This window comes from Penicillium alfredii, assembly GCF_028826965.1.
Source record: "Penicillium alfredii strain IBT 34128 chromosome Unknown utg000005l_segment0_segment0, whole genome shotgun sequence".
In the NCBI taxonomy this organism is placed as follows: Eukaryota; Fungi; Ascomycota; class Eurotiomycetes; order Eurotiales; family Aspergillaceae; genus Penicillium; species Penicillium alfredii.
Genome location: NW_026622702.1, coordinates 2658490 through 2681784, shown reverse-complemented (window position 1 = coordinate 2681784; position 23295 = coordinate 2658490). Strand labels below are relative to the sequence as shown.

Below are 23295 nucleotides of genomic sequence, written 5' to 3'. Positions count from 1 at the left end.
CGTATGTACAAACACCGTTCTGACCAGCCTGCCTCTGAACGGCTCAGTCCCGTTTCTCGAAGACGCGGGGTGTCCTCGCCTCGCCGGGAAAAGGAGAAAAGAAACGAGAGGAAACGCAACGCCCATCATGCACAGAATGGTATCACATACTTTCCACCAACTAACACGACTCGGCTCACTCCTCATACTTGCCACCGACAAAGGCCCAGTTTGACTGCTCCAGCTTGCCTTTGAGGAACTCGTACACGGTGAAGGTGACAGCCTGGCCGGGGGCGACCCGCATCACACGCGGCGTGATGCCCTTGTAGAAGGCGCTGGCTCCTTCTGCCTTGAACATGTCCTTGGCGATCACCATGATGCGAGTGATGGCAGATTGGCCGGGCTCCCCACGGGTCTTCTGGAGGCGGGTCTTGATGGTGTCGATAGGGGCGTTGGAGAAGGGGCCGACAGCACCGGAAATCAATCCGATCACGGTGGTCTGGTACGAGGGCAGCTGCGAGTTGCTGTACTCGGGCTGGTAGCGCTGGAGAGCGGCCTTGAGCTCGCTGTATGCAGTGAAGTTGGCCGCTTGGTTGGTTCCTTGCCGCAGCGCTGTCAAAGAAACACCCCGGTACAGCGCGCTGAACCCTTCCTCTCGAATGACGGTGAAGAGCGCGTGTGGTGCACTGCGGTATTTGGGTGTGTCCAGTGGGTCTGCCAGACTATGATGCTGTGCTTGCAGACGGATCTTGACGACTTCCATTGGGTTGACCACGGCCACGGCTTCGGTCACACCGGCCGCGAGACCAGCTATCAGATGGTATGAGTATGAGTTTGCAAAAGCAAATAATATCCAGTGTCGAACTTACCCAGAAAGGTGGATTTGCTTGTGACATGGCCGGTCTCCTTGTCCGCCAGCATCCCCTTATACGACTCGTACGATGTGAACCGGATCGCCATCTTTGGGATAATGCCTCCCAGGACGGCGCCTAACCCCTTGTACAAACCCATGGCAGTTTCCTTACGTACAATCTCCGCACCGGTTGTCACGAACCCACGGGGCTTTGCCTATCATGACCAAAGCATGTTAGCGATGCCATTGGGGTCGAAGGTCTTGGTAGAAACTCACCCCGGGGGCCCTGGCTCTCCGAGAAAGCTGCATCCGCACCTTGATTGTATCTGATGGCTGTCAGAGTTTGGTTGTTCCTTTTGCGACTCGCTTCCCGTGCCAGGATTTATTGCATACCTAGAGGATGACACACGAGGGCCTCCATCATACCGGCACCGCCACCCGCTATGCGCAAAAGTCAGCAACTATGGATAAGTTCCAAGAATTGGAGTCTACCCTACCGATCAGGTTTACCGCGGGCGACGCCCTCTTGCCATTGTTTCCTTGTGCAGATTTGGCGGCCATGGTTTCTCAATCACGCAGTGAGTGGATGTATTTTTTCGCGCTGGCGCCTGATCATCCAGCGAAGAAATGTCCACAATGAAATCTCCCGAGTTTTTATTCTCCGGACCTGAAAACGAAAAAGGGAAAAAGGTAATGGATCGCGCAAGCGTATCCCGATTGTCCGGACCGAAATGCGGAGCGAGACGGAAGTATACAATCCCGGAGACAGATGGATGTCGACAATGGGCTGCGACAGGACAGGGCAATGCAAAGTGCAGAATTGCAGCAGAGTTGTTTGTCTTTTTTTTCTCTGTTTCTGTTCCTTCTATTTTTTTTTTTCACACACGCCGATGAATCACTCGAGTGGCGTTCCCAAACCTTGCGGGGGGAGCTTATGACGGAGCAGCGGAGCTGGACGAGCGGAAGTGTGTATAGATCTGGTTACCGACAGACCCCGACACCGAGAAGATATGGCAAAATAGAACAAAAAAGAATGTTCAAATATGACTGACACAGTGCTACAATATCTACCGAGGGCCATTGCGTCTTATAAGACCCAGCGACAAGGCAAGCCGACCAGAGAGACGCTGACCTCACCGTTCCCGAGGCCCTTCGGGAAGAAGGGCGGATGACTCTCCCCCAATTCCTGACGAGTTTCCCCCGGATCTGCCCCGGATGAAAACCTTCACATGCGAGAGTATTCAGCGCGCTGATTTGTCGTCATCGCTGCTTGTGATCAAAGCTCTTGTCTTGTATTCTTAGTCATGTGCTTCAATTTGACTCTCTACACTATGTAGTGAGTAGGGTAGATTGTAGATATTGTTCTTTTATTTTAAACCACACGCCCACAACTGGAAATCTTCTGCCGCGGGGAGCTGAATTACTCCGACAAGTCCAGCAAACCTTCCATCGGACCGCAAACGGCTCAACATTCAGCACTTTTCCTTCCGCGTCTCGAGGCCACATCCCCGGGAGAACCCGGACCAGCCGCTGAGCTCTCAGCCGAGGTTCAGTTGGCAACAGTGCGACAGAGCCTAGGTCATTCGATCATTGGATATTTCAGAGTCAGACACTTTCTTTTTTTGACACCCGATGTTTACACTAATGTTTTTATGGGCATTGTCTTCGCTGTGTATACTTCGTTGACGGGCATGTTGCCGGTAGAACGTTTTGCCTATTTTAAAATCATTCATTGCAATCTTAATCAACAATTTACTATTGTTTGGCGCTAGTTGTTTGTTTTTATTATTGTATCAATCCTATTATTCTTGAACATGACCGTTAGTAACAGCTTTGTGCTGTCAATTTCATGTCCTTCACATGCTCCGATTGATAAACGTCGGGTTCCCGATTTCGGTGCTTGAGTTAATTCACGGGGCCGATCATAACAAGACCAGATTCGAGATTATCTGATCGTACAGGACCAGCTTCATACTTGATGGTGTGTTTGGCTGCTTAGTGCGATTCCTTTGACGCGATGGCTCGGATCAAATCCGATCGCGACAGCGCAGATTCCTCAACAGACTTTCGACATTCAACGACACATCTTATTTCTGAAAAAAGGCACGGGAATGTGTACATCCATGCATCCAGTATAAATGAAGCCGACTAGAATATAAAACGATTAAAAAATAATAAAGTCATGGAGGAATTCCCCTCAGACGCAGAGCCCCGATCTCGGCGCCGATGGCAACAACTCTCCACGCGCATCCTCAAACTGATCCTGCACCAATGGCTCCTAATCGGAATTGGGGTCGCCTGCGTGCTGGCATATTTCTTCCCGGACGTCGCCAAGCACGGCGGCACAATCCGCTCCGAGTACAGCGTGCTGTACGGGGCGATCGCAGTGATCTTTCTGATCTCGGGACTGAGCATCCCGCGGCAAAAGCTATTCACACAGTTCCTGAACTGGCGCCTGCACCTGGTAGTGCAGATCATCTCGTTCCTATTCATCCCCGCCCTCGTGTTGGCTGTCGTGCACGCCATCCTGGCCGGTGACCCTGGTGCTCGCATCGATCGCGCTGTGCTCGCGGGTTATATTCTGACTGCGTGCATCCCGACAACTATCGCTTCGAATGTGGTTATGACCCGTGCTGCCGGTGGTGATGATGCCGCCGCCCTGGTCGAGGTGCTGCTGGCTAATGTCTTGGGCCCCTTTGTCACTGCTGCTTGGACGGTGGCGCTGCTCCCCAAGATGCGTGAGTTCGATCCCTGGCGCTATGGGGGTGGTAGTCTCGGCAGTATGTATAAGGATGTCTTTCAGCAGCTCGGGCTGAGTGTGCTGCTGCCGCTTTTTGTTGGGCAGTTGGTGCGCTGGACTTGGCCGGACCGTACGACTTGGGTATTGCAGAAGACCCGGCTGCCGAAGCTGGCTACAGTGTGTATGCTGCTGCTGATATGGTGAGTTGTGCTTCATGTTTCGTCAGTTTCCATGGAAGTAAAGATAAACACTTGTTGGCCCTCATTTCTAGTTTCTTGTATACTTCTAACACTTTCAATAGGACCACTTTCTCTTCATGCTTCGCAACAGGAGCCCTCCAAGCTCTATCAACTCAAAGCGTAATATTCGTCGTATTATTCAATATCACCTTATACATCGCCCTCACGCTAGTATGTTTCATCAGCTCCCGTCCACCACTCATCCTAGCATCCCGCCCCTGGAGCGAACCAATATTCAAGCGCCTCTCGCCCGAAGAAACCATCGCCGTGTGTTTCTGTGGCCCCGCAAAGAGCACCGCCCTCGGCATCCCACTGCTGTATGCAATGTGGCAGCCCGTGGACCTCTTTACCAAGGCCAAGACCTCGGTGCCGGTGCTGCTGTATACCACCGAGCAGATCTGCGTGGCGCATTTCTTTGTGCAGCTGTTTCGGAGGTGGCATGGGCGCTTGGTGGAGAAGAAGAATCGCCATTTGGATAACATTAATCGGCGCGAAGATGCTGAGGGTGGAATGGTGGAGGTTCCGCAGTGTCGTGGTGTTGGGGTTGGGAATCAGCATATGAATGGTCATGATTGATACCCTTTGGATGAATTTATGGATGTATGTACTTTGAGTTTGTTATGGAAGCGTGTACATGATTGGCACTATAAATTCTTTTTATTATCCATAGGTAGGACTATGTCCAGAGAGAGATACTGGTAGTCCAAGCATCACACGCCTACCCATAATCAGACTTAACATATACAAAGCATTTCCACACTATCCCATCTTGCCGGTTCACTATTTCCCATCCCAGAACCGCAGAAAAGCATCCTTCTTGTTCCGCGGCGGTGGCCGCCCCTGGTTACAGTCCTTCCCAGTCAAGGATCGACCATCGTTGCCAACATCAGTAACAGCATTCTGCGACTTGCCCAAGAAGTAATTGTTCTGGAAAAATGCCGCAATAAGCGGGACAAATCCCAGACCCAGCACCACAGCAAGACAGTAGTACAGGGTGCGGCGATACGCCAGAATATCGCCCACGCGCATCGGGTCATCAAAAGCATAGAGCTTGCGAATGGACGTCGGCTGACCAAACAAGCTGATCACGTCCTTCTCGGTAGCCGTCGAAGGTCGAAGGAAGATGCTGGCGTGGCGCAGCTGCTTAGGCACCTGGGTAGACCAAATAACCACGACAATGGCCGAGCCGATGGCGCTACCGATCCTGGAGCACAGCGCGAGCATGGCGATGACGAGGGCGACGCGCGTGCCCACCACGGACATTGACCCGTCGAAGCCGACCAGGATCATGGCCGCTGTGCTTTGCGTGGCTTTGTTAACGTCCAGCATGATTCCCGTACTTATTAGCTTGATCATTAGCCCGGCGATCTGGATATGCAGAGGGCTAGGTTGAGCGTGTTGCCGTAGTATACCCAGTCCTGGTAGCTCCAGGGCTTGGCGACGTAGACGAAGGAGCTCCAGTAAAGAGAACGAATTTGGCCGTCGATTGGTGAGAGAAAGAGCTCCAGTGTTAGTTCATATCATCAAGTGGTTCCCGTGCATCTCAAGGATCTTACGCAGGTAGATGCTGTCAATGATGATTGACATGATAAGAGCCTTGTTAAACACCAGACGCCGAGGTGCGCTGGGCACTCGCGCCCATTTCATCTCGTAGATCACATACGCGATCAGGAGCAAACCACCGACAATCTTCCCTGCAAACCAGGTATTGGTAATAAACGGAGTCGACAGCAGAGAGCTCGCAAAGCCACGCCATTCGAGCGGCGTCAGATCCTTGACGATAATATCGTTGGTCAGATCAAGTCCGGAGCTACCGATAGCCACAAAGACCTCCCCAATGACATAGGCAGAGATGGTCTTGCAGGTCGCGGCGACAATGTAGCCGATCACGTAGAAGAACAGGGTCAAGAGGTACGTGTAGGGGCGGGAGGTGATGTCGGAGATTTTGGCGATGAATGGCTTGCTCACGGCGTCGATGATGCTCGTCACAATGGCCAGGGTTGAGAGCACGACGCTGTGCTGCTTGAAGTGCGATGAGGCGTCTACCGAGTAGTAGGAGGTCGTGGACGAGTCGAGTGAGAACGCCCACGCGCACACCAGCACCGACGCGGTGACCAGCCACAGCGTCGTGCGGTTGGACTTGGCCTCGCGGTAGACGGCTTCCATGAGCGGATCTGACCTGGCGACATGCTGGGGGCCCTTATAGCTTGGCTAAACAACTGTGCTAGATCAGGGAGTGCAAAGAACAGTGAATGGGAAACCTGCGATCTAATCTAATCAATCTCGGATCAATCCAGCTCGACGGCGCTCGGGACAAGGCAGCCCCTATATACATTGGATTGTCGGCCTATATGAAAGCGAATGTACACTGGTAGCCTACGGGAAGCATATATGCTGTACAAGCTTCATTATGTGAATAGGAAATAATAGGGTGCAGAATGTAGTCATAGGAATACTGTCGAAGATGCCAGCCAACACATGCCAGTTATAATTTGACCACCGATTATGCCTCTGAATACCCATAAAGGGAGAAGAAAAGAGAGAGAGAGAGAGAGCACGCACTGACAATGCCAAGTTCTGTTCTCCCCACCGGTAATAGTGTTTCCCCGAACTGACGTCAATAATAACCCCCCCACTTAACTCCTGTGGTCTCTCTCTCCCTTCACACACTCAGTCCTCATATTTGTCTCGTGATTTCCCTCAACCTACTTCCAAAATGCCTAACTCTACGGCCTTCTTTGATGTCGAGTACAACGGTAGGTCTTTCTTTACTCTCGTTCTTCTTTAGTCGGGGGAAATGTAAAAGCGAGGACCCTAGGTTCTGCGACCGAGGACCTTTTTATCCCTCACTTCTCAGCAAAATTTCAATCTTTTGCCAGAATCTGTCTTAGACATATTGCCTATCTCTATTCATCCAATGTGCCTCAATTTTGGTCTATAATCTCTTACTGATGATGTTCTGTTACTCAATATAGGGGTGACCAAGCGTATCAACTTCAATCTCTTCGACGACCAAGTCCCCAAAACTGCCCGCAACTTTCGTGAGCTCTGCACCGGTGTAAATGGCTTTGGCTATGCAGGCTCTACCTTCCACCGTGTGATTCCCCAATTCATGCTCCAGGGTGGTGATTTCACCCGCCACAATGTGAGTCTTAGCGGGGCCATTGGCTCTCAGTTTCGTTAGGACTAAATCGCCAATCAAGGCTAACAATTCAATGTGTACAACAGGGCACTGGTGGTAAATCCATCTACGGTGAAAAATTCGATGATGAGAACTTCACCCTCAAGCACGACAAGCCTGGTCTCCTCTCTATGGCGAACGCTGGCCCCAATACGTGAGTCTACACTCTACCTGGTTGCCATTCTCCCCAATTGCTGACGACATAAAATGTAAAGCAACGGCTCTCAGTTCTTTATCACCACCGTTGTGACCTCGTGGCTCAATGGCAAGCACGTCGTTTTCGGTGAGGTTGCCGACGCTGACTCCTTCAACGTTGTCAAGGAAATCGAGGCTCTCGGCTCGAGCAGCGGCAAGCCCAAGTCCCCGATAAAGATCGTTGGAGCTGGTGGTCAATAAACTATGATTGACGATAGTGGCTTCCTTTGCAGGTGTTTTAGTTGTTTCATGCAGATTCGGCTCTTTTGTTGAATTCGCGTACCGCCAGATCTCAGCCGAAACCCTCGGAAAAACTCGAGCCAAAGTTCTCGCAATCTTTTTCTCTTCCTAGCATCACATACATGAATGTGTATCTTTCTGTGGTTTTAGCTGTCATCCACGAGCGTGGGGAAGTGGATCCAGTGCAAATGACGTAGAGAGCCTATGGCTTGATAATCAATGCGATAAGCTTCACTGTGGAAAAGACATATAAACCGACCATCGATCCTTTTTTTTTTTAACACTTCTCCTGCAAATATTTTAAAGGTGCCAAACCCTGCCCAGCTACTATTCTACACGATGTCACTCCACGGACAAACCGTGCTCCTGGTAAGCATTCCAACACCATGCCCTCGAACATCCAAACCCTAACCCATGATATTTTGCAGACCGGGGCATCAATGGGGATCGGTGAATCCATTGCGCGTGCTCTGGCCAAATCCGATGCAAATCTAATTCTGGTCTCTCGCTCCGAGGTGGGTAGCCTGCAAAACGGGACTACTTAAGGCACAAACCCTAACCCGGGGATCACCAGGATAAACTGGCCAAGCTCACAACCGAGCTGTCTGCGCAACATCCCCAAATCAAAGTCATCTATCGCGCTGTCGATGTGGGAAACTATGAAGCAGTGGATGCCGCCGTGGAGACATCCGTCCGTGAGCTAGGCAGCATCGACATCCTCATCAACAACGTACGTACCTCCAAAGACCTATGCTGTTTACACCACCCCGCCACCCCCCCTGGAGGATATCATCCCCTTTTCCATTCCCATTTCCAATAATCACTCAAATATCCTAACTTCATTCAAGGCAGGTCTGGCCCTCGGCGCCCCCAGCCCCTTCGCCGACCTCAAAATCACCGACATCCAAACCATGATCTCCACCAACGTCAACGGCCCCATGTTCGTCACGCACTCAGTACTTAACCGGGGCATGCTTGCCCGCAAAACAGGGACCATCCTCAACATCACCTCGGTGACGGGTCTCGAGGTGCCGCCGTTCTCCGGCGAGGCCGTCTACCACTCCAACAAGGCGGCGCAAGAAGCCTTCACCAACGCGCTGCGCAACGAGCTGGTCGGTACCCAGATCAAGGTGCTGGCGCTGCGGCCGGGGTGTGTTGCGACGAATTTCCATTCGCTGCGTGTGGGCCATGATAAGCAGCTTTATGACTCGTTTTTCGAGGGGTATCCGTATGTCTTATCCGCGTCTTCTTACTTGAAAGTTGGGGCCTGGTGAGATGGCGTAGCTTGAAAAGCTGGCTAATTTCGTTATCTGGTTGTATGTTTAGGCCGCTTGTTGCGGATGATATTGCTGAGGCGGCTATCTATATGCTGAACCAGCCTCCTCAGGTGTCTATCAAGGCGCTGGATGTTGTGCCGTCAGGTAGGATGTCCTGTCTCTAGCCTGGTTTGATAAACGTTATACTGATTACACGCCAGCTCAACGGTCACTGAATGTCTTCGATCGCAACTGGACCGAACGCACTGAGAATTAAAACTTTGGTCTGTTAGACGATCATGCTTACTCCGTGCTCATCAGGCACACAGGTTAAAAAGTTGATTAGAATAAGCAACTCGCAGTCATCAAAATCTGGAAATTCTGGTATGTATGTCCTGGAATTCATGGATAGACAAACAAATCACACTGGAAAGGAAGAGTGTATGTGACATCGACTCCCAAAGAAAAAACAAGGGGCTGCGAACATTGAACAATAAATGTACATGATGACCCTGCAACGAAGAAGACAACCCGTGGCTATATCTCAGATATAGCTGACCTTAACTCCCATTCCCACCGTACCTTTAACCTTCTGCCAAGCAGACCCAGTAACCCTTCGGACGCGCTCGCGCACATCCTGTCGGCTCATCGCCATGAGGATGCCGAGGACGAAAAGCAAAGTGCGGACTATTGACACAGGGTTGCTAGACACGCTCTGGATGATGTGCTGGAACAAATTGCGAATTGCTGTAGCCACGGCTCTTGTTTGACGGCCCCGGGGATCGCTCTTGTCCTGCTTCTTGACATTCTTCGAGCCGGAAGCCGAGAGGGCAGTTCGTGACGTGGGCTTCCCATTCGGCGACTTCTCGCCCGGTTTGGCTCCTTTGCCTTTAGAGCTGTGCGGGCGCCCTTTCTCGATCCCATAGTCGACTTCACTGGGATTGCGCTTGTGTCCGTTCGGTTGCGATCGCGTGGCTGCCGCGGCTTCCTCGGCTCTGCGACGTTCATCGTCTCGTTGCCGCTCCAGTTCTGCGTCCTTGGCCCGCTGGAGTTCTGCCGCGCGCAGCTCTCCCCTCTCTTTCTCTTCCTTGAGCCCATCTAGCGTTTGAAGGAATAGCTCCTTGCGCTCCTCGTCAAGGACTTCACTCAGGTTAATAAACTCGTGCGCATACTCCCATTCTTCATTCCGGGGGAGCACATGCAGAGTAAAGAGCTCAATAATCCTTACTCTCGCTGTCAGGTCTTTGGGGGTATCGGTTCCACTGGTCGTGGGCATATGGCGCGGGGGAGACCCAGTCGACGCATCACGGAGGCGGTCTGCAAGATCGAGATTGGGCTGCCCGTAGGAGGAGAGGTAGGTCTCAAGTCGCTGCTGGTTCAGCGTCTGCGATGAAGAGTGGTTGAGAAGTAAAGTAGCTCTGTCGCAGGGTTATTAGCTGTCATTGACTGTAATGAACAAGAAAAGGGAAAAAAGACGAGAAACGAACAAGTTATAGACAACCTCGGCATCGACCGAGCCTTCGCGGCCTTGGTATCCAACCTTGACCACGGTCTCCCAAATCCCGCCTTCTCGGACCTGCGTTGCGATCGCCTTCCATTCTTTCTGGCCGAATTGTTTTTTCCCTTCTTCGGCACCGATGTCGACTATTGCGCTCAGGAGCGTGATGTAGAGGTTCCACACCTTGATTCTCCACGTGCTGGGGGCGGTGGCGATCGGCGCGACCGCCGAGGCATTGTCACCATTGGTGTATTGTGTGTCGTGTGAGGAAGGGAGGGCAATGATCGGTTGGAGGGTGGTGAGAGCTTCAGGTAGACGTCGGGTAAGGTAAAGTTGTGAAGCCTTCTTGTATGTCTTGGAGCAGACCTTTGTGGGGGAAGCCGAGGACGGGGAGGAGAGGAGCTGGGAGTGGGACGGAGATCCGTCCACCATTGTGAAGGTTGAGAATCCCGAAGGTCAGGTCAATCGAAGGCAGAAATCAGTGCAAGGCACAAAGGGGAAATGAAATAAAATCAAGAGGAAAAAACAGCCTGAGAAGAGATGTGGAAGTGAAAGAGCTCCGAGAGGTCGGGGCTGCCGGCTGCCGTTTTCCCTCGGCTCAATCTGGCCTAGGTCACGGGACTTATAGATCGTTCTACTTCATTTACTTCAGGGGCCATGGCGATGATAATAGCTAGTATTAGAATGCTATTATAAGTGAACAAATAGGAATTACCTCTCTGACTCTTACTTAAACTGTCTAGGCAGATTCCGGATTCTTCTCTACTACTCATCCAACCCAATCTTACTCTTCAAACTCAACGTGCTACTCCTTCAATCCGTTTGTCAAAGCCTGCATTTTTTTTTGTTTCCACCTGAAAGGGAAGATGGATATCACTGCATTGTCCTTCCCAGAATACCTTCCTGGTATTCTGAATGAGTTGTCCTCTTGCTATTTCGTGGCCCTTGACCTGGAGCTCTCGGGGATCTTCCTGCCCCCTACGGGACAGGGTTCCAAGACCCAGAGTCTGCGTGAACGTTACGCAGAAACAAAGACTGCAGCTGAGAAGTACCAGGTTCTGCAGGTTGGGCTGACCATCTGCCACGAGGATGTGCAGAACGGTGTGTTAATATATTAGGGTAACATCTTCAGTTGACAAGACTGACGGCAGACAGGAACATATACCCTCAAGCCATACAACATCAACCTGACACCCAACACCGACAAAGGACTGGGCATCACCCGGGACTGGACTCTCATGAGCCAGTGTATGTACTTTCTAGGCAAATTGCTTGATTGGTCATTCCATTAATCTTTATGTAGGCGTGGAGTTCTTGCTGTCTCATCAGTTCAGCCTGGACCAGGTGTGCAAGTTCGGCGTGCCCTATCTCTCTCGGGATGAGGAGGCCGACGCAATTGCAAAGGCTGTGGATAGCTACAAGCCTAACGCGCCGCCATCGAAGCCCCTGGGCATCAAAGAAACGGACCACGAATCCCTCGAGTTCATCCAAGGCGTACGGAAGTCCATTGACAAATGGCTGGCTCAGGGCAAAGTAAGCATCTTATATCTCAACTTACCACGGAATTAAGTAGCTGACTTGGCCAGGAGTGTGTCGATTTCCTCAATATCCCACCACCCATCCGCTTCCAGGTTGGTGACCCGCTGCCAACAGCCCTGAACAACATGCAAAAGTGGCTCATCCACCAGGTGGTTCGGGCGGAATACCCAACTCTCATTTCGAGGAGCAAGCCGAGATTTGTGCAGATTGAGCAGGGAGACCCGGAGTGGCAACGGAGAATCCAAGAGGAAAAGCTGAAGCAGAAGTGGGTCCTGATCCAGAAGAACATCGGGTTTCGGTGGGTTGCAGAAGCCCTGGTGGGAGGAGATCTCACGGGCCTGGAGTCGGGTATGTTCACGCCTCTCATGCCGCAATTGATCAACCCGACGGTCACGATGCAAGAATTCTCGGATGGCGTCAAAGAACGCCTCAAGGCGAACCCGCCGGTTTTAGTGGGCCACAACATGTTCACCGACCTGGTCTACTTCTGCAGATGCTTTCTGGGTCCGCTGCCAGACACGGTCGAAGAATTCCAGGTCATGGTGCGCCGTTTTTTCCCGGTCGTAATCGACACCAAATATCTCGCCACTCATGACTGTGGCTCCATCAATCCCGCTTCGTCCTTGGAAAATCTCACCCAAGACTTGTCGAATCTCCCTAGTCCTCATATCGGTGCGTCAGAGATCTGTGGTTATTGCAGTATACTCAGCTAACCGTTGCATAGCGATCCATCCTCGGCATTGCAGGTATAGCTTGCGCCAGGTTTGCCACGAGGCAGGGTATGACAGCATGCTCACTGCCACTGCTTTCATCAAGCTTGCTGCTAAGCTTAAGCGAGAGAGCAAGGGGACAGGAAAGACTTCGGTATTGATACCGACTGGACCGAAGAGCATGACATCTAAGGCCACACGATACCCCCAGGGACGTGGAGATGCTCAGAAGAAAGCTCAATTCAGCAATTTCTTCGACGCTTTGTCTGGACTGCCAGGGGAAGTTCCAAGCGTTGGCTTTGGGGGATTCTCCGCCGAGACAGCAGTGCAAGCCCCCAGTGGCACGATTCCATCTCCCAGAGGCGAGTTTTGGGACGTCTACAGGAACCGACTGCGCATGTTCGGGACCAATGAAAGGGTCCTGACACTCGGGGAAGAGCGGGATGAGGCTAGATGCCAGGGCGGGCAAGAGGGTAGACATCCATAGCGAAGAGACCTGGGAGAACAAGTGGGAGGAGATCACTCTTTTCATTTTTCATTTGTACATAACTGGACACAATCCGGCTGAGATGTTCGCGGCGTCTATCTAACAGTACGCCTTGACAATGAAGAAGGTACCGCTAGCGAAAAAAGACCGCAAGCTCACTCTGAGCACCACTTAATGATCGACTGGTCGTGGAGTAGCGGAACGCAGTGACGATAAGGAAACGGGTGCTTGGGAGAAGAGAAGAAGAAAATTGTGAGGCGTCGAGGGGCTTTTAAAGGGTGCCCGCTAAGCCCCTTTGGGTATCGAGACAACGTGACCTGGGAACTTTTCTCGACCAGAAACACGCGGACTTGTCACCCCATTTTTTTTGCCCACTGTTGGAGATGGCTACAGGTTCCAATGGCGCCAGGCGCATAGTGTCGCTCTTGCGTATGTTTTGTCGAGTATGATTGAATCCAGGTGCGAGGCTAACTCCGTGTGCAGGGCCATCATTAGTCGACTCCGGAGTGTGCAGAAGCTGTCAGCAAACCCTTGGCCGCCGCAACTATGCATCGGCTGCGACCGAGGCAAGCCCTTCGGAGGCTTCGTCAACGGCCGCTCCCCCCGTCTTGAAACCCGTCTACACAATCAATGCCGGGATGGTGCTCTCGCGCGCACCCCTCGTCACCCGCGACCTGGAACCCTTCGAGAAGGCCTACCACTTCTATCAAAAGCGACTAAACGAGCGCCTGACCCTTCCATTTACCAAATACTTTTATTTCAAGCGGGGCACGCCGGCCGACGCGGACTGGAAGAACAAGATTCGGGAGCGCCGGACCCCGGCGCGCGACATCGGCCATTACGACCCGTACGGCCCCGAGGCATGGAACGACGAGCTCCTGGTCGGATCTCGGGAGTCCGACCCCGAATATCAGGCCGAGATGCTGGTGCAGGATGCCGAGTCTACCGCCAACAACACGTCGCAAGACACCAGCAAACGGGAGGAGATCCCGCGACCGTTCCCGCGGGTGACGGAGGCAGACAAGAAGGGTGACCACCACAGCCTGAACCGGCTGCTGCCCAGGACTTTGTATCTTCTGGTGCAGTCGAACGAGGGGTACTGGAAGTTTCCCAGCTCGCCGGTGGAGAAAGACGAGAGCCTTCGTGGGGTGAGTTTTTTTTTTTTTTTTTCCCTGATAGATATGACTATCAATTCTGCTCAAACTAACCTTGCTTCCTGCTAGGCCGCTGAACGCACCCTTGTCCAGTCCGCCGGTATCAACATGAACACCTGGACCGTCGGCTATCACCCCGTTGGACACCACGTTTATGACTTCCGACACCCCCGGCCCGGCCAGGCCACCGGCACTACGCTTCACGGCGAAAAGACCTTTTTCATGAAGGGCCGTATCATGACCGGACAGGCTAATCTGTCGGCCAACATGCAGAACCTCAAGGACTTCAAGTGGCTGGCCAAGGAAGAAATCCCGCAATATGTGCTGCCGCAGTACTTCAGCAATGTCAAGAACATGCTGTCCGACCGGTAAGCACTGGCGGAGATTAGTGTAGAAGGCTTTTTGTCTTTGAGAAGGAATCCTGCGATGCCCGAGGAGAGGTGAGAGGTGAAAGGGAACGACTCGAGCTTGTTCCAGCGTTCTTGGCGATGCGTTGCATATACTTTTATCGCGTCTGCCATGTATAACTAGGTCTTTTCTTTTTGTACTGCCAACCCAAGTTTCTTTTCTTTCATTGCACATCGAAGAACCCACGTTCATGCAACTCCAAACACCGCGCCATGTAAACAAAGCCACCGAAGCAAGCCTCCAAGTCCAATAGATTCACTATTTCATACTGGTTTTCTGTCCTTGGACAATGGGCTGGTCCTTGGATGACTTGGCCACCAGACTCTTCCCGCACATAGGACAAGCTGGCATGGAATCAGCAACAGTCAGACAACCATATCCATAGATCAGGTAGCCCGAATGAATATAAAAGGATATCGACACAAATAAGAGAAACAAAAACATACCATTCCTCTGATACGCACACCGTTGACAAAACTTCTTCCCCTGCTCCGTCTTGGTCCTGCACGACTCGCACGACGAGGCATACGCCGCGTACGGGTTCTTGGCTTTGGAGCTGAGGAGTTTGTTCTGTGGGTAGCATATTAGCGTTAAAAAAAAAAAATAACAAGATGGATATCCTCGCTATATCAATAACATACCTTACTAACTCCCGTCGTCCCCAGCGTCGCCTTCCCCTTAGCCTTGGAATCCGCCGCAGCGCCACCCAGCGTCGTCGACGGCGAGCCGTAGTACATGTCGGTTTTGCGCTTGACGCCGGGGGTGGCCAGCTCGGTGGATTTGAGCTTTTTCTGGCATTTGGAGCAGACCATTTTCAACAAACAAACAAAAGTAGAAGAGAAAAACGCACTGTGCAAGCTCAATGAAGCAGAGGTGTGTAAGAGGTTGCGGGTGTTGACGTTGGAGCAATGATGTTATCGGCCACCGCCTGGAAAGTGCCAAGACACACTGTTGATATACAGTGGGAGTACATAATACTGGTGATTTCTGTGTCTGTATCAAATATTGAATATAGGAGATGATGTTAGAATTGACATGTTACTTTCTTGGAAAAGTCGAGTTGCTGAATTATGTGCACTTGCATCAATGGTAGAATCAAGGAATTAGATCTGTAGCCCTACATGAGCAACTTACTCTCATAAGTCGTTGCTCTCGCATCTTTCAATTGGGGGTATCAGATAATAATCCAGTGCGCTAAACAATAGACAGGGAGAAATATCACGCTGGCAAGTAAAGACAAGAATGGTATCGAGAGAGAACTTGGCTTCTCAAAGACAGTTTAAAAAAGACACAATCACATCAGGCTCACGGTAAATATCATAACAATCGTTCGAATAACATATAACAAACCAAGGGGGTTAAAACAGAGCCATAACCATGCAAACTAACCGGCACCAACATGAAGCGTAGATCCACGCCAGGACTCCTCCCACAGCGAGACGAGGCATTAATCTCCAATAGCTAATTTCTCTTCAAGTTCTCATTGAGGGCCTGCTGGAGAGGGTTGCTGCTGGGGAGGATAGGCTTGTTGTTGCTGAGGATAAGCTTGCTGCTGCGGCACAGGATAAGTCGGCTGTTGCTGCGGATACGCCTGCTGCCCCTGCGGCGCATATGTAGTTTGCGCATGCGGTTGCTGATACGGCTGGTAGGGCGCGGACCCATACGGGAACTGCTGGAACTGAGCCGCCGGTGCTACCGGCTGAGGCTGCTGCAGTGGCTTATCAAGCTCATCGCCCAGCTTGCGCCAGTTCGAGCAGCAGAAAAGAACAGCGACAAACATGGCGACGTTGAAGAAGAACTCGACCACGGACCTGGCGGTCGTGGTGTAGCGCGGCATGAGGTGGCGCGTATCCAGAATGTAGCGGATGGCGATGACGATGTACATGAGGTTCAGGGCGAACCAGAAGATGCAGCCGACGATAAAGGCCAAGACGGGCATCTGTATTATAAGAATGAGTCAGCGGGTTGTTGCAACAAGACAGAACAGAGCAGAACAGAAAATCAATCTGCAATATTCGACATTCCATAATTTGCTTACCTTGGACTGGAATCGATGACTGCCCGCTTTGACAATCACAAAGATGGACCAGGCCAGTATCTCCAACGAGAACAGCCAGAAGATGATGAAGCGTGCAGCATCCAGCCTGGTATAGTGGTATACCAGACCAATGCTGTAGCCGTCCTGGACATCCCGCACTCGGAACGCGACATACAGCCCCCATTCGGCAATTGAGAGAAGGACAGTTAGACCCAGAAGAGCCCAGTGGACGATGTTCACCGCAGCATAAGGCCGACCCGAGTCCGTAAGACGCTCCAGGAAGCGATGGACAAGGCTCCAGAACACATAGAAGGTGAGACAGAATGAAACCATAGAGAAAAACATGTCGAGGAACGAGACGATGACATGGTACTGTTTCACGTGTGCATCGGCGAAGTAGAAGATCGGATAGATGAGGTTCATGATTTCGGTCCTATCGTAGGCTGTTAGCTTTGTCGTCTCCGCATCCTGGATACTCTTTCGGTGCTTACAGAAGCGAAAAGAAAAGCGCGAGAAGGAGTCCCTTCCGCGGTACTCGGTTGCTGCGCAGTAGACACGCCCAGACAAGAAAGACGAGGAACGCGATCAAGCTGAGCACATAGAACACAAACTCGGCGATGAGGAGCGACTTTTGTGAGGCCCATGCGTATCTCAGAGAAAAATAGACCTCGTCATCCCAGGGCGAGTCCGAGTCATAGCCGCCAAAGGAAAAGCTAGATCCTCCTCGTCGAGGCGCCATGGTCGGCCACTGAATATCAAAGTAGGGCTAGCGAGAATGGTCGAGTAGGTTCTTTGGCTGGCACACAATCCAGTCAGAAAAGCAAAAGTTTTTTTCCCCAACTCCATTGCTGCTGTCTGAGATTTTAAACAAACCCCCTCCGGAAACGAGGAAATGAGGCTTGTTCAGAATACGAGGCCAAGCCCTAAGGATAGCAACTAGGAATCACTGCCATTCGCCGGGGTGGGGCAGACTTGGGTATGAACAGCCTCCAAGTGCGAGCTTAGTGTGTTGATGGACTTTTAGCTCGGATTTGGACCCTGTTGTGACCCTGTTTTGACTGTGCTTCACCCCGATCGATCTACACCCATCGTTCTTCCTTGGGGCGTTGTGGATGATTTTCAGTCATGTTCAGGGGAGGTTTTCTTTCTTCTTCCCCAAGCAATAAAGGCAGCGCGTAACCAACCCTAAAAGGAGTTTTTGTCCGCTGGAGAAGTAGGGAGAGTAGGGATTGTGAGACTAGCTCTGCGTGGCGATCTTGGCCAGCGCATCGCAAGTAAGCGAGGTGCTCAGACCGCGTCTATAATAAGAAAGCGTAAGAAATAAGAAATAAGAGATCCAGATCGCGTGTGGGGAGATCTGAAAAAGAAGAACTGTGCCACGGCATCCCCGAGACGGTAAAAAAGACAGCAAAAAATCCATACTTTCTGCTTCATTCAGCATGAACTCTTCACCTGTTCACCGACTCTGAATTGCCCCGTTAAGCCTCGTGCAGAGCAAATCCTGTGGCTGAGCCGCGCCACTGATAAGAGCTGCCACAAGCCGAACAGGTCGTGTTGTCGACCTCGACGATCTTGGGTGGATTCATTCAGAGGGCACTAGAGCATCGTGCCGTGTGGGCTTCGCTGGATCTATCAGCCACAACACCTCGGTATCGGAGAAAAAGAAAGAAAACAAAAGAAGAGAATCCTCCAAAGACGCATTGCATGGGCTGCCTGCTCATGGCGTCGCACGGGGTAGATTGCAGCAGAATCAAATCCCCCGATTCGAAGCATCCTTCAGCTCTGATGTTGTCCGGTTGAGCTTTGAGTGTTGCCTTCTTTTGCCTTTTTCCCCCTTCTATCCACAGCTCTCTCCTAATCCAACGTGATGGATCTCCCTCGATGCATGATGACCCGCCACTTGCAAACTGGCCCGCAGTCGAATGTGTCGAAGCGAAGCACGTCCTCTCTGGAGGCGACTCCAAAGGAATCAAGAGCCCCAATGACTGAGCTTCTCTCAGCTTCTGTCGAGTCTGCCAGCTCGGGTGAATGACCCCAGGGCTCTGGTTCGACGACAGGGTCACCCAGCGGGCCTTGCGCCAGATAGCTCATCCCCTGGAACGATTCAGGGGGGCAACAATCGCATCCATGAGATATAAATAGGTGCTGTCGATGCGAATTTGATTCTCCTTTATGAGACCTTTCTTTTTTTTGGTTATTCCTGAGGGATCAACAAAGCCTTGGATTAATTGTGAGCGAACATCGAACATCTTCAGTGTGTCCGGCACATCCCGCATTCGGCGCATCCGCTTAACCCGCTCGACAACTACATCATAACGTTCGTTACCTTCGGAGGTCCTGTGTTCCTGTTGCAACATTCATGATTTCTTGAAGTTCCTCGAAGGTGTTCTTATCTCCCGAATCCAATGCTGTGATCCTCGGGTCTCGACCGATCTGCCGTGATCTACAGAGATCCTTCCATTGCAGCCATACGAGTGATCCAAGACCACGCCTCACTTTGACAAGAGGGATTGGTCTCTATTTTTAGTTCGGGATATAGGGGATATAGGAAAAGATACGAAAAAAAAAAAAAAAAAAAAAAAAAAAAAAAACAGAGACTGCACAGAAAGAAATGCCGCCCGATGGCTCATCATTCACGGTCCTCAATCTCCCGCCGACCTTCACCCTGCCACGATGCATGGAATATTTCACTCTGACCGCGGGCCCGAATACTGATCTCTGGCGCAAGCCACCCAACGGTGACACGTCCACCGCGCCCATCGTCTTCACCTCCCTCCGGACGCCCTTTGTGATCGCCGAAGTAACCGTCAGCGCAGACTGGGAGATGGAATGGGACCAAGGCGGACTAGTGATCTTTGCTGGCGCCGCACCACAGTCCTTTTCTTCTTCTGAGACGTCGACGCCGACGCCGACGCTGCGACGAGCAGGCTCGGCGACATCCGCCTCGCCCTGCAAGTGGGTCAAAGCCGGCATAGAGTTCTCGTCGGGAACCGTCAACGCATCCTCGGTGAGCGCAACAGCCGACGGCGCCGACTGGTGTCTATCGCCATTGGTGCCAACGCAGCCGCAGCCGCAGCTCTCCGGGGGTAGTGGCGGCCCGCCGATCCAGTCGCTGCGGATTAAGTTCGAGCGCATCGGGCATGCGCTCTGGATCTGGTACCAGGCACCATCTGCTTCACCGTATGCGCGCTCGCCGGGCGCGGTGGGCAGTACGTGGAAGAAGCTGCGCGAGGTGACGTGGTTCTTCTATGGCGTTGAGAATAAGTTTGTGCATGTTGGGGTTTACGCCAGTCGGCCAACGAATATCGAGCGCGGGGCTACGATGTGGGATGCTATGCATGGGCTGACGCTTGATCCTTCGTCTGCTACGGGGCCGGCTGATGGGTTGGTGGTGGAGTTTGAAGATTTGGAGATTTTCTAGTTTTCCTTCTTTTTTTTTTTTATTTGTCCCCCTCCTTCTCTTTGCTTTTGTCACTTTCTTGGACTTGGTATAAATTGCCTCTGTTTCTCTGTTTCTGTGTACATCCACTTTCTGTTCTCCCCTTTGATATCCATTCCCGGCGTTGACGAGCGAGTACTCTGGCATGTATGGAGTCGAACAGGTTGGTTTAATGGATACAATGTTATTCGAGCTGAACATGTCCATATACTGACCACCTGGACATCCCCAGGCTCGGTGTCAACCAGCCCAACCAGCTGAGTCAGCCCGAGGTCCCCCGAGCTGCGAATTCTGCATGCGGACAGGGGAAGCTACGCAGCGAACCCTCCAACGGTTGTAGTCGAATTTGAGGAGGGGGATCGATAGAATCGGGGGTGGAGGTTCTTCCAGTGAAGCATTGGCTGTCAATGGGTGGTTGTTGTTGCCCGGTGTCCCGGGCAAAGGCTCGTCTTGTCTGGGAGGCAGATTGGATCACATCCGGGGCAACGATCAAAACAAGCAAAGCAAGTTCAGCTGTCTGTGGATTAGTGGATAAGAGCTCTAGAATCCAGCTGGTCTAGTGAGCTACAGCTCTGATGGACAGCCCAGGTAGCTAGCTCTAGCTCGGTTTGACTGTATTCCTGTCCCCCCATGGGGAAGAAGCAGAGTTTTCTAGGGATACAATTGATCGGGTTTACAGAATACGACCAGTCTCAACACACAGAGTTTTGGTTTGGCTCTTTGGAAAGTTGGGGGATGGTGTGGCCATCTAAGACTCTATATGTACAGAAATGGTAGGAGAGACAAACAAAGAAAAGAGGTGTGTTTGTGTGTAGGAGATGGAGGGAGAAGACGCTTGAAAGTAGTACATGGTAATACATCACGACCCAAAGATCCTCCCCGGCAAAAAACCGCGTGGGTTTTTATATCAGGCAGCCGATAATAATAACACGCTCGTCTCGCTTAGACGTACTTGCACATCATGGCAACCATGAGGTCGAACAGACCCATGGCCTCGACGAAAGCGAAACCCAGAATGGCGTAGGAGAAGAGCTGGCCACGGAGGGCAGGGTTGCGGGACACACTGACGAGCAGAGCAGCGAAGACGAGACCGATACCGATACCGGCACCACCGAGACCGATGGCGGCCGAACCCATACCCAGGTTCTTGGAGACCTCGACCATGGCGGTGGCGACCTCAGACGAGTACTGGCGGCGGGCGGCGTGCTGGAAGGCCTGACGGGCGTTGGCCTGGAAGAGGGTGGGCGACTGGACGCGCTTGGGGGCAGCGAAGGTGGTGACGGGGGCCTTCTTCTGCGAGGTGAAGGTGCGCTTGGCGGCAGCGTTCAGCTGGAAACGGCCGGCCGGGCGAGCGACCTTGGAGGTCTGGGCCATGGCGGTAGCCAGGCGAGAAGCGAAGACACGCGAGGTGGCCATTGTGATTGTTTTTTTGGGAGGGGAGGTTTAGATGGGAGGGGGGAGGTAGAAAAAGAGAGGAGAGTGAAGGAGGAACTTTTCAAGGAGAAAAAGCTGGGAAACTACGGAAGAAGGCCCTACGCTGGCATAAATACTCCACGGCCAAATTTTCGCCCGGCCGCCTCCTAATCAATGCTAGTGCGTCAAAAAAAAGCCCTACTTTGTGCGAGACCCCGGGAGTATTTCACTTTTGGTTATAAGGAATGCTGCGTATGGGGTTTTTTTTCCATTTTTTACAAGTAATTCCATGACTGCTCGGGTTTCATCGGGGGGAATGGATCCACCCGGTCAAGTTATATATACTTATCCCCTGCGTGGCGTGCGTGAGAAGCGTCCCATTCTATACTTCGATTGATATAGGAAGAATACCCTGGCCCTCCCTCACATTAATCTGAGTTGTGATAATAAAAACAAGGGCAAGGAGAGAGAAGCTACTCTCTATTGTTTCATTACTATTATTATGATTTTCTTCTTATTGTATGTATTTTTCTCCCTTCCCTGCAGTGGATCTTAAAGCATGTTCCCACCCGGTGGATCGGGTGGATTGATCCACAGACTCTTCTCCAATTATAATCCTGGTACGCCCTCCTAATCCCAAGTTTTGTTTCTGGATTAATTCCCGGTGTTGCCCAAACCGGGCCGAGTCGGATTCCAGGTCCACCAACTACAGAGTTACTGGGCAACAGGGACGAGTCGGCTGAAAGGGGAGTCCACCCAGTGGATAGGACTAACCTCGGAAACACACCTCACCGAATGGTCTAATTGGGAATACGTTATTTTGGACCCAGTCGGAATCGGGTCCCGGGACTCATCTTCGCCGTGTTTCTGTATATGCTTGCTGCGAGAGAACCGCAGGAACATGCAGGAGTAGCATGTTTATATAGACCGCATAGCAAAGAGATCCCAAAAGGAAAAGAAAAAAAAAAGGGGTGAGCCTTTTCTTTTGCTTTTCTTTTTCTCTCCTTTGTTTTCCCAAGAAAAGGGCTATTGTGTCCTCGCTTCCCTCGGCCCACTCTGGGATTCCCGACCCGCCAGAACCCGATCCCTCGCAATCCCACCGGGTCGCCCCATGAAACCACGAATCCGCTCAAAAAGTGGCTGACGAGCTGTAGCGCAGTTTGTTATGACCAAGAAGTTCCCCGGGAACCAGAGGTGTTTATATACCCGCACCACCACTTCCAAAATTTGCAGCATTCCACCGTAGATATTCTTTTTTTTTAACAGGGATGATCACAGCGGCTCTGCTCATTCCTCCGATGGGCAAATCATCTGCGACTCGGCTGATCACAGCCAACGAGCTTGGCAGACCCACACAAGCTCAATTCAGGGTTGCGCCTGAGAGCCCGTTATGCGAGATAACCCCTGCGTGAACCGTGATCGGCCGATGTTGCATGTTGGCCATTCGGTGGTTTACTGGACTCGACAAGAGATTCTGATGGCTATGGCTTGGGCACTGTAAGATGCAGTGTTTTCTGAAGCTGTCCAGCTGATTTCAACTGTCTTGATGGTTGCCATCCACAGGGGGCGGTGGATCAGAAGAAAAAAAAAAAAGAAAAAGGGGGAGACAGTCTCGGGTGTTTTAGGGTACTTGTAATCTTACATACCGTACAGTACAGGTGGACTTTGCGACTCATCGAGTCATCATCGACCTTGCGCCGTGAGGTCATGCGAAAGGCCAGCTGGCCATACCCATGAGACAAATCCAGTGCCCGGTTGGCCCAGAATGACAGATGTATATGAATAGGGGAAGCATTAAAGAGCTGCTATCCATGTCCACATACTCACGTATACATACTCATGCCTATCCAAAAGACACACATCACGACACTCAGCACCACATCGCTCCCTCCGAATGCGGACCCCTGGCAGAGAGTCGGTGACTGG

The 23295-nt window shown here is 51.8% G+C and overlaps 13 protein-coding genes across 13 annotated transcripts; 6 read left to right on the top strand and 7 right to left on the bottom strand.

Moving 5' to 3' along the window:
- Window positions 1-175: 175 nt before the first annotated feature.
- NUU61_004426 (putative succinate:fumarate antiporter (Acr1)) lies at window positions 176-1393 on the bottom strand (the record flags this gene model as incomplete). The annotated part of the gene is made up of 5 exons (XM_056655008.1): window positions 176-789; window positions 849-1047; window positions 1109-1158; window positions 1226-1273; window positions 1330-1393. The coding sequence occupies 5 exons, from the start codon at window positions 1391-1393 to the stop codon at window positions 176-178; spliced, it is 975 nt and encodes a 324-aa protein (XP_056513035.1).
- Window positions 1394-3014: 1621 nt separating this feature from the next.
- Window positions 3015-4387, top strand: NUU61_004425 (uncharacterized protein; the record flags this gene model as incomplete). The annotated part of the gene is made up of 2 exons (XM_056655007.1): window positions 3015-3772; window positions 3874-4387. 2 exons carry the CDS (start codon window positions 3015-3017, stop codon window positions 4385-4387), a joined length of 1272 nt encoding a protein of 423 aa, XP_056513034.1.
- Window positions 4388-4591: 204 nt separating this feature from the next.
- On the bottom strand, window positions 4592-5140 carry NUU61_004424 (siderophore iron transporter; the record flags this gene model as incomplete). Its single annotated transcript, XM_056655006.1, has 1 exon — window positions 4592-5140. The coding sequence occupies one exon, from the start codon at window positions 5138-5140 to the stop codon at window positions 4592-4594; it is 549 nt and encodes a 182-aa protein (XP_056513033.1).
- Window positions 5141-5326: 186 nt separating this feature from the next.
- NUU61_004423 (MFS general substrate transporter) lies at window positions 5327-5977 on the bottom strand (the record flags this gene model as incomplete). The annotated part of the gene is made up of 1 exon (XM_056655005.1): window positions 5327-5977. The coding sequence occupies one exon, from the start codon at window positions 5975-5977 to the stop codon at window positions 5327-5329; it is 651 nt and encodes a 216-aa protein (XP_056513032.1).
- A 550-nt stretch (window positions 5978-6527) lies between these two features.
- On the top strand, window positions 6528-7388 carry NUU61_004422 (cyclophilin peptidyl-prolyl cis-trans isomerase Cyp2; the record flags this gene model as incomplete). Its single annotated transcript, XM_056655004.1, has 4 exons — window positions 6528-6567; window positions 6787-6956; window positions 7040-7146; window positions 7208-7388. The coding sequence occupies 4 exons, from the start codon at window positions 6528-6530 to the stop codon at window positions 7386-7388; spliced, it is 498 nt and encodes a 165-aa protein (XP_056513031.1).
- A 378-nt stretch (window positions 7389-7766) lies between these two features.
- On the top strand, window positions 7767-8960 carry NUU61_004421 (SDR family oxidoreductase; the record flags this gene model as incomplete). Its single annotated transcript, XM_056655003.1, has 6 exons — window positions 7767-7796; window positions 7856-7942; window positions 8002-8157; window positions 8276-8697; window positions 8754-8848; window positions 8905-8960. The coding sequence occupies 6 exons, from the start codon at window positions 7767-7769 to the stop codon at window positions 8958-8960; spliced, it is 846 nt and encodes a 281-aa protein (XP_056513030.1).
- Window positions 8961-9227: 267 nt separating this feature from the next.
- Window positions 9228-10613, bottom strand: pex26 (the record flags this gene model as incomplete). Its single annotated transcript, XM_056655002.1, has 2 exons — window positions 9228-10101; window positions 10171-10613. 2 exons carry the CDS (start codon window positions 10611-10613, stop codon window positions 9228-9230), a joined length of 1317 nt encoding a protein of 438 aa, XP_056513029.1.
- A 434-nt stretch (window positions 10614-11047) lies between these two features.
- Window positions 11048-12902, top strand: NUU61_004419 (CAF1 family ribonuclease; the record flags this gene model as incomplete). The annotated part of the gene is made up of 5 exons (XM_056655001.1): window positions 11048-11282; window positions 11337-11429; window positions 11485-11714; window positions 11768-12392; window positions 12445-12902. Coding segments are annotated over 5 exons (1641 nt in total), but the record flags the coding sequence as incomplete, so codon positions are not given.
- Window positions 12903-13300: 398 nt separating this feature from the next.
- NUU61_004418 (mitochondrial 54S ribosomal protein mL46) lies at window positions 13301-14443 on the top strand (the record flags this gene model as incomplete). Its single annotated transcript, XM_056655000.1, has 3 exons — window positions 13301-13346; window positions 13401-14065; window positions 14141-14443. 3 exons carry the CDS (start codon window positions 13301-13303, stop codon window positions 14441-14443), a joined length of 1014 nt encoding a protein of 337 aa, XP_056513027.1.
- A 294-nt stretch (window positions 14444-14737) lies between these two features.
- On the bottom strand, window positions 14738-15291 carry NUU61_004417 (cysteine-rich PDZ-binding protein; the record flags this gene model as incomplete). The annotated part of the gene is made up of 3 exons (XM_056654999.1): window positions 14738-14823; window positions 14926-15049; window positions 15121-15291. 3 exons carry the CDS (start codon window positions 15289-15291, stop codon window positions 14738-14740), a joined length of 381 nt encoding a protein of 126 aa, XP_056513026.1.
- A 668-nt stretch (window positions 15292-15959) lies between these two features.
- Window positions 15960-17256, bottom strand: NUU61_004416 (uncharacterized protein; the record flags this gene model as incomplete). The annotated part of the gene is made up of 3 exons (XM_056654998.1): window positions 15960-16418; window positions 16518-16950; window positions 17009-17256. 3 exons carry the CDS (start codon window positions 17254-17256, stop codon window positions 15960-15962), a joined length of 1140 nt encoding a protein of 379 aa, XP_056513025.1.
- A 1872-nt stretch (window positions 17257-19128) lies between these two features.
- On the top strand, window positions 19129-19938 carry NUU61_004415 (uncharacterized protein; the record flags this gene model as incomplete). Its single annotated transcript, XM_056654997.1, has 1 exon — window positions 19129-19938. One exon carries the CDS (start codon window positions 19129-19131, stop codon window positions 19936-19938), a length of 810 nt encoding a protein of 269 aa, XP_056513024.1.
- A 960-nt stretch (window positions 19939-20898) lies between these two features.
- Window positions 20899-21372, bottom strand: NUU61_004414 (ATP synthase subunit C family protein; the record flags this gene model as incomplete). Its single annotated transcript, XM_056654996.1, has 1 exon — window positions 20899-21372. The coding sequence occupies one exon, from the start codon at window positions 21370-21372 to the stop codon at window positions 20899-20901; it is 474 nt and encodes a 157-aa protein (XP_056513023.1).
- Between the last annotated feature and the right edge of the window lie 1923 nt (window positions 21373-23295).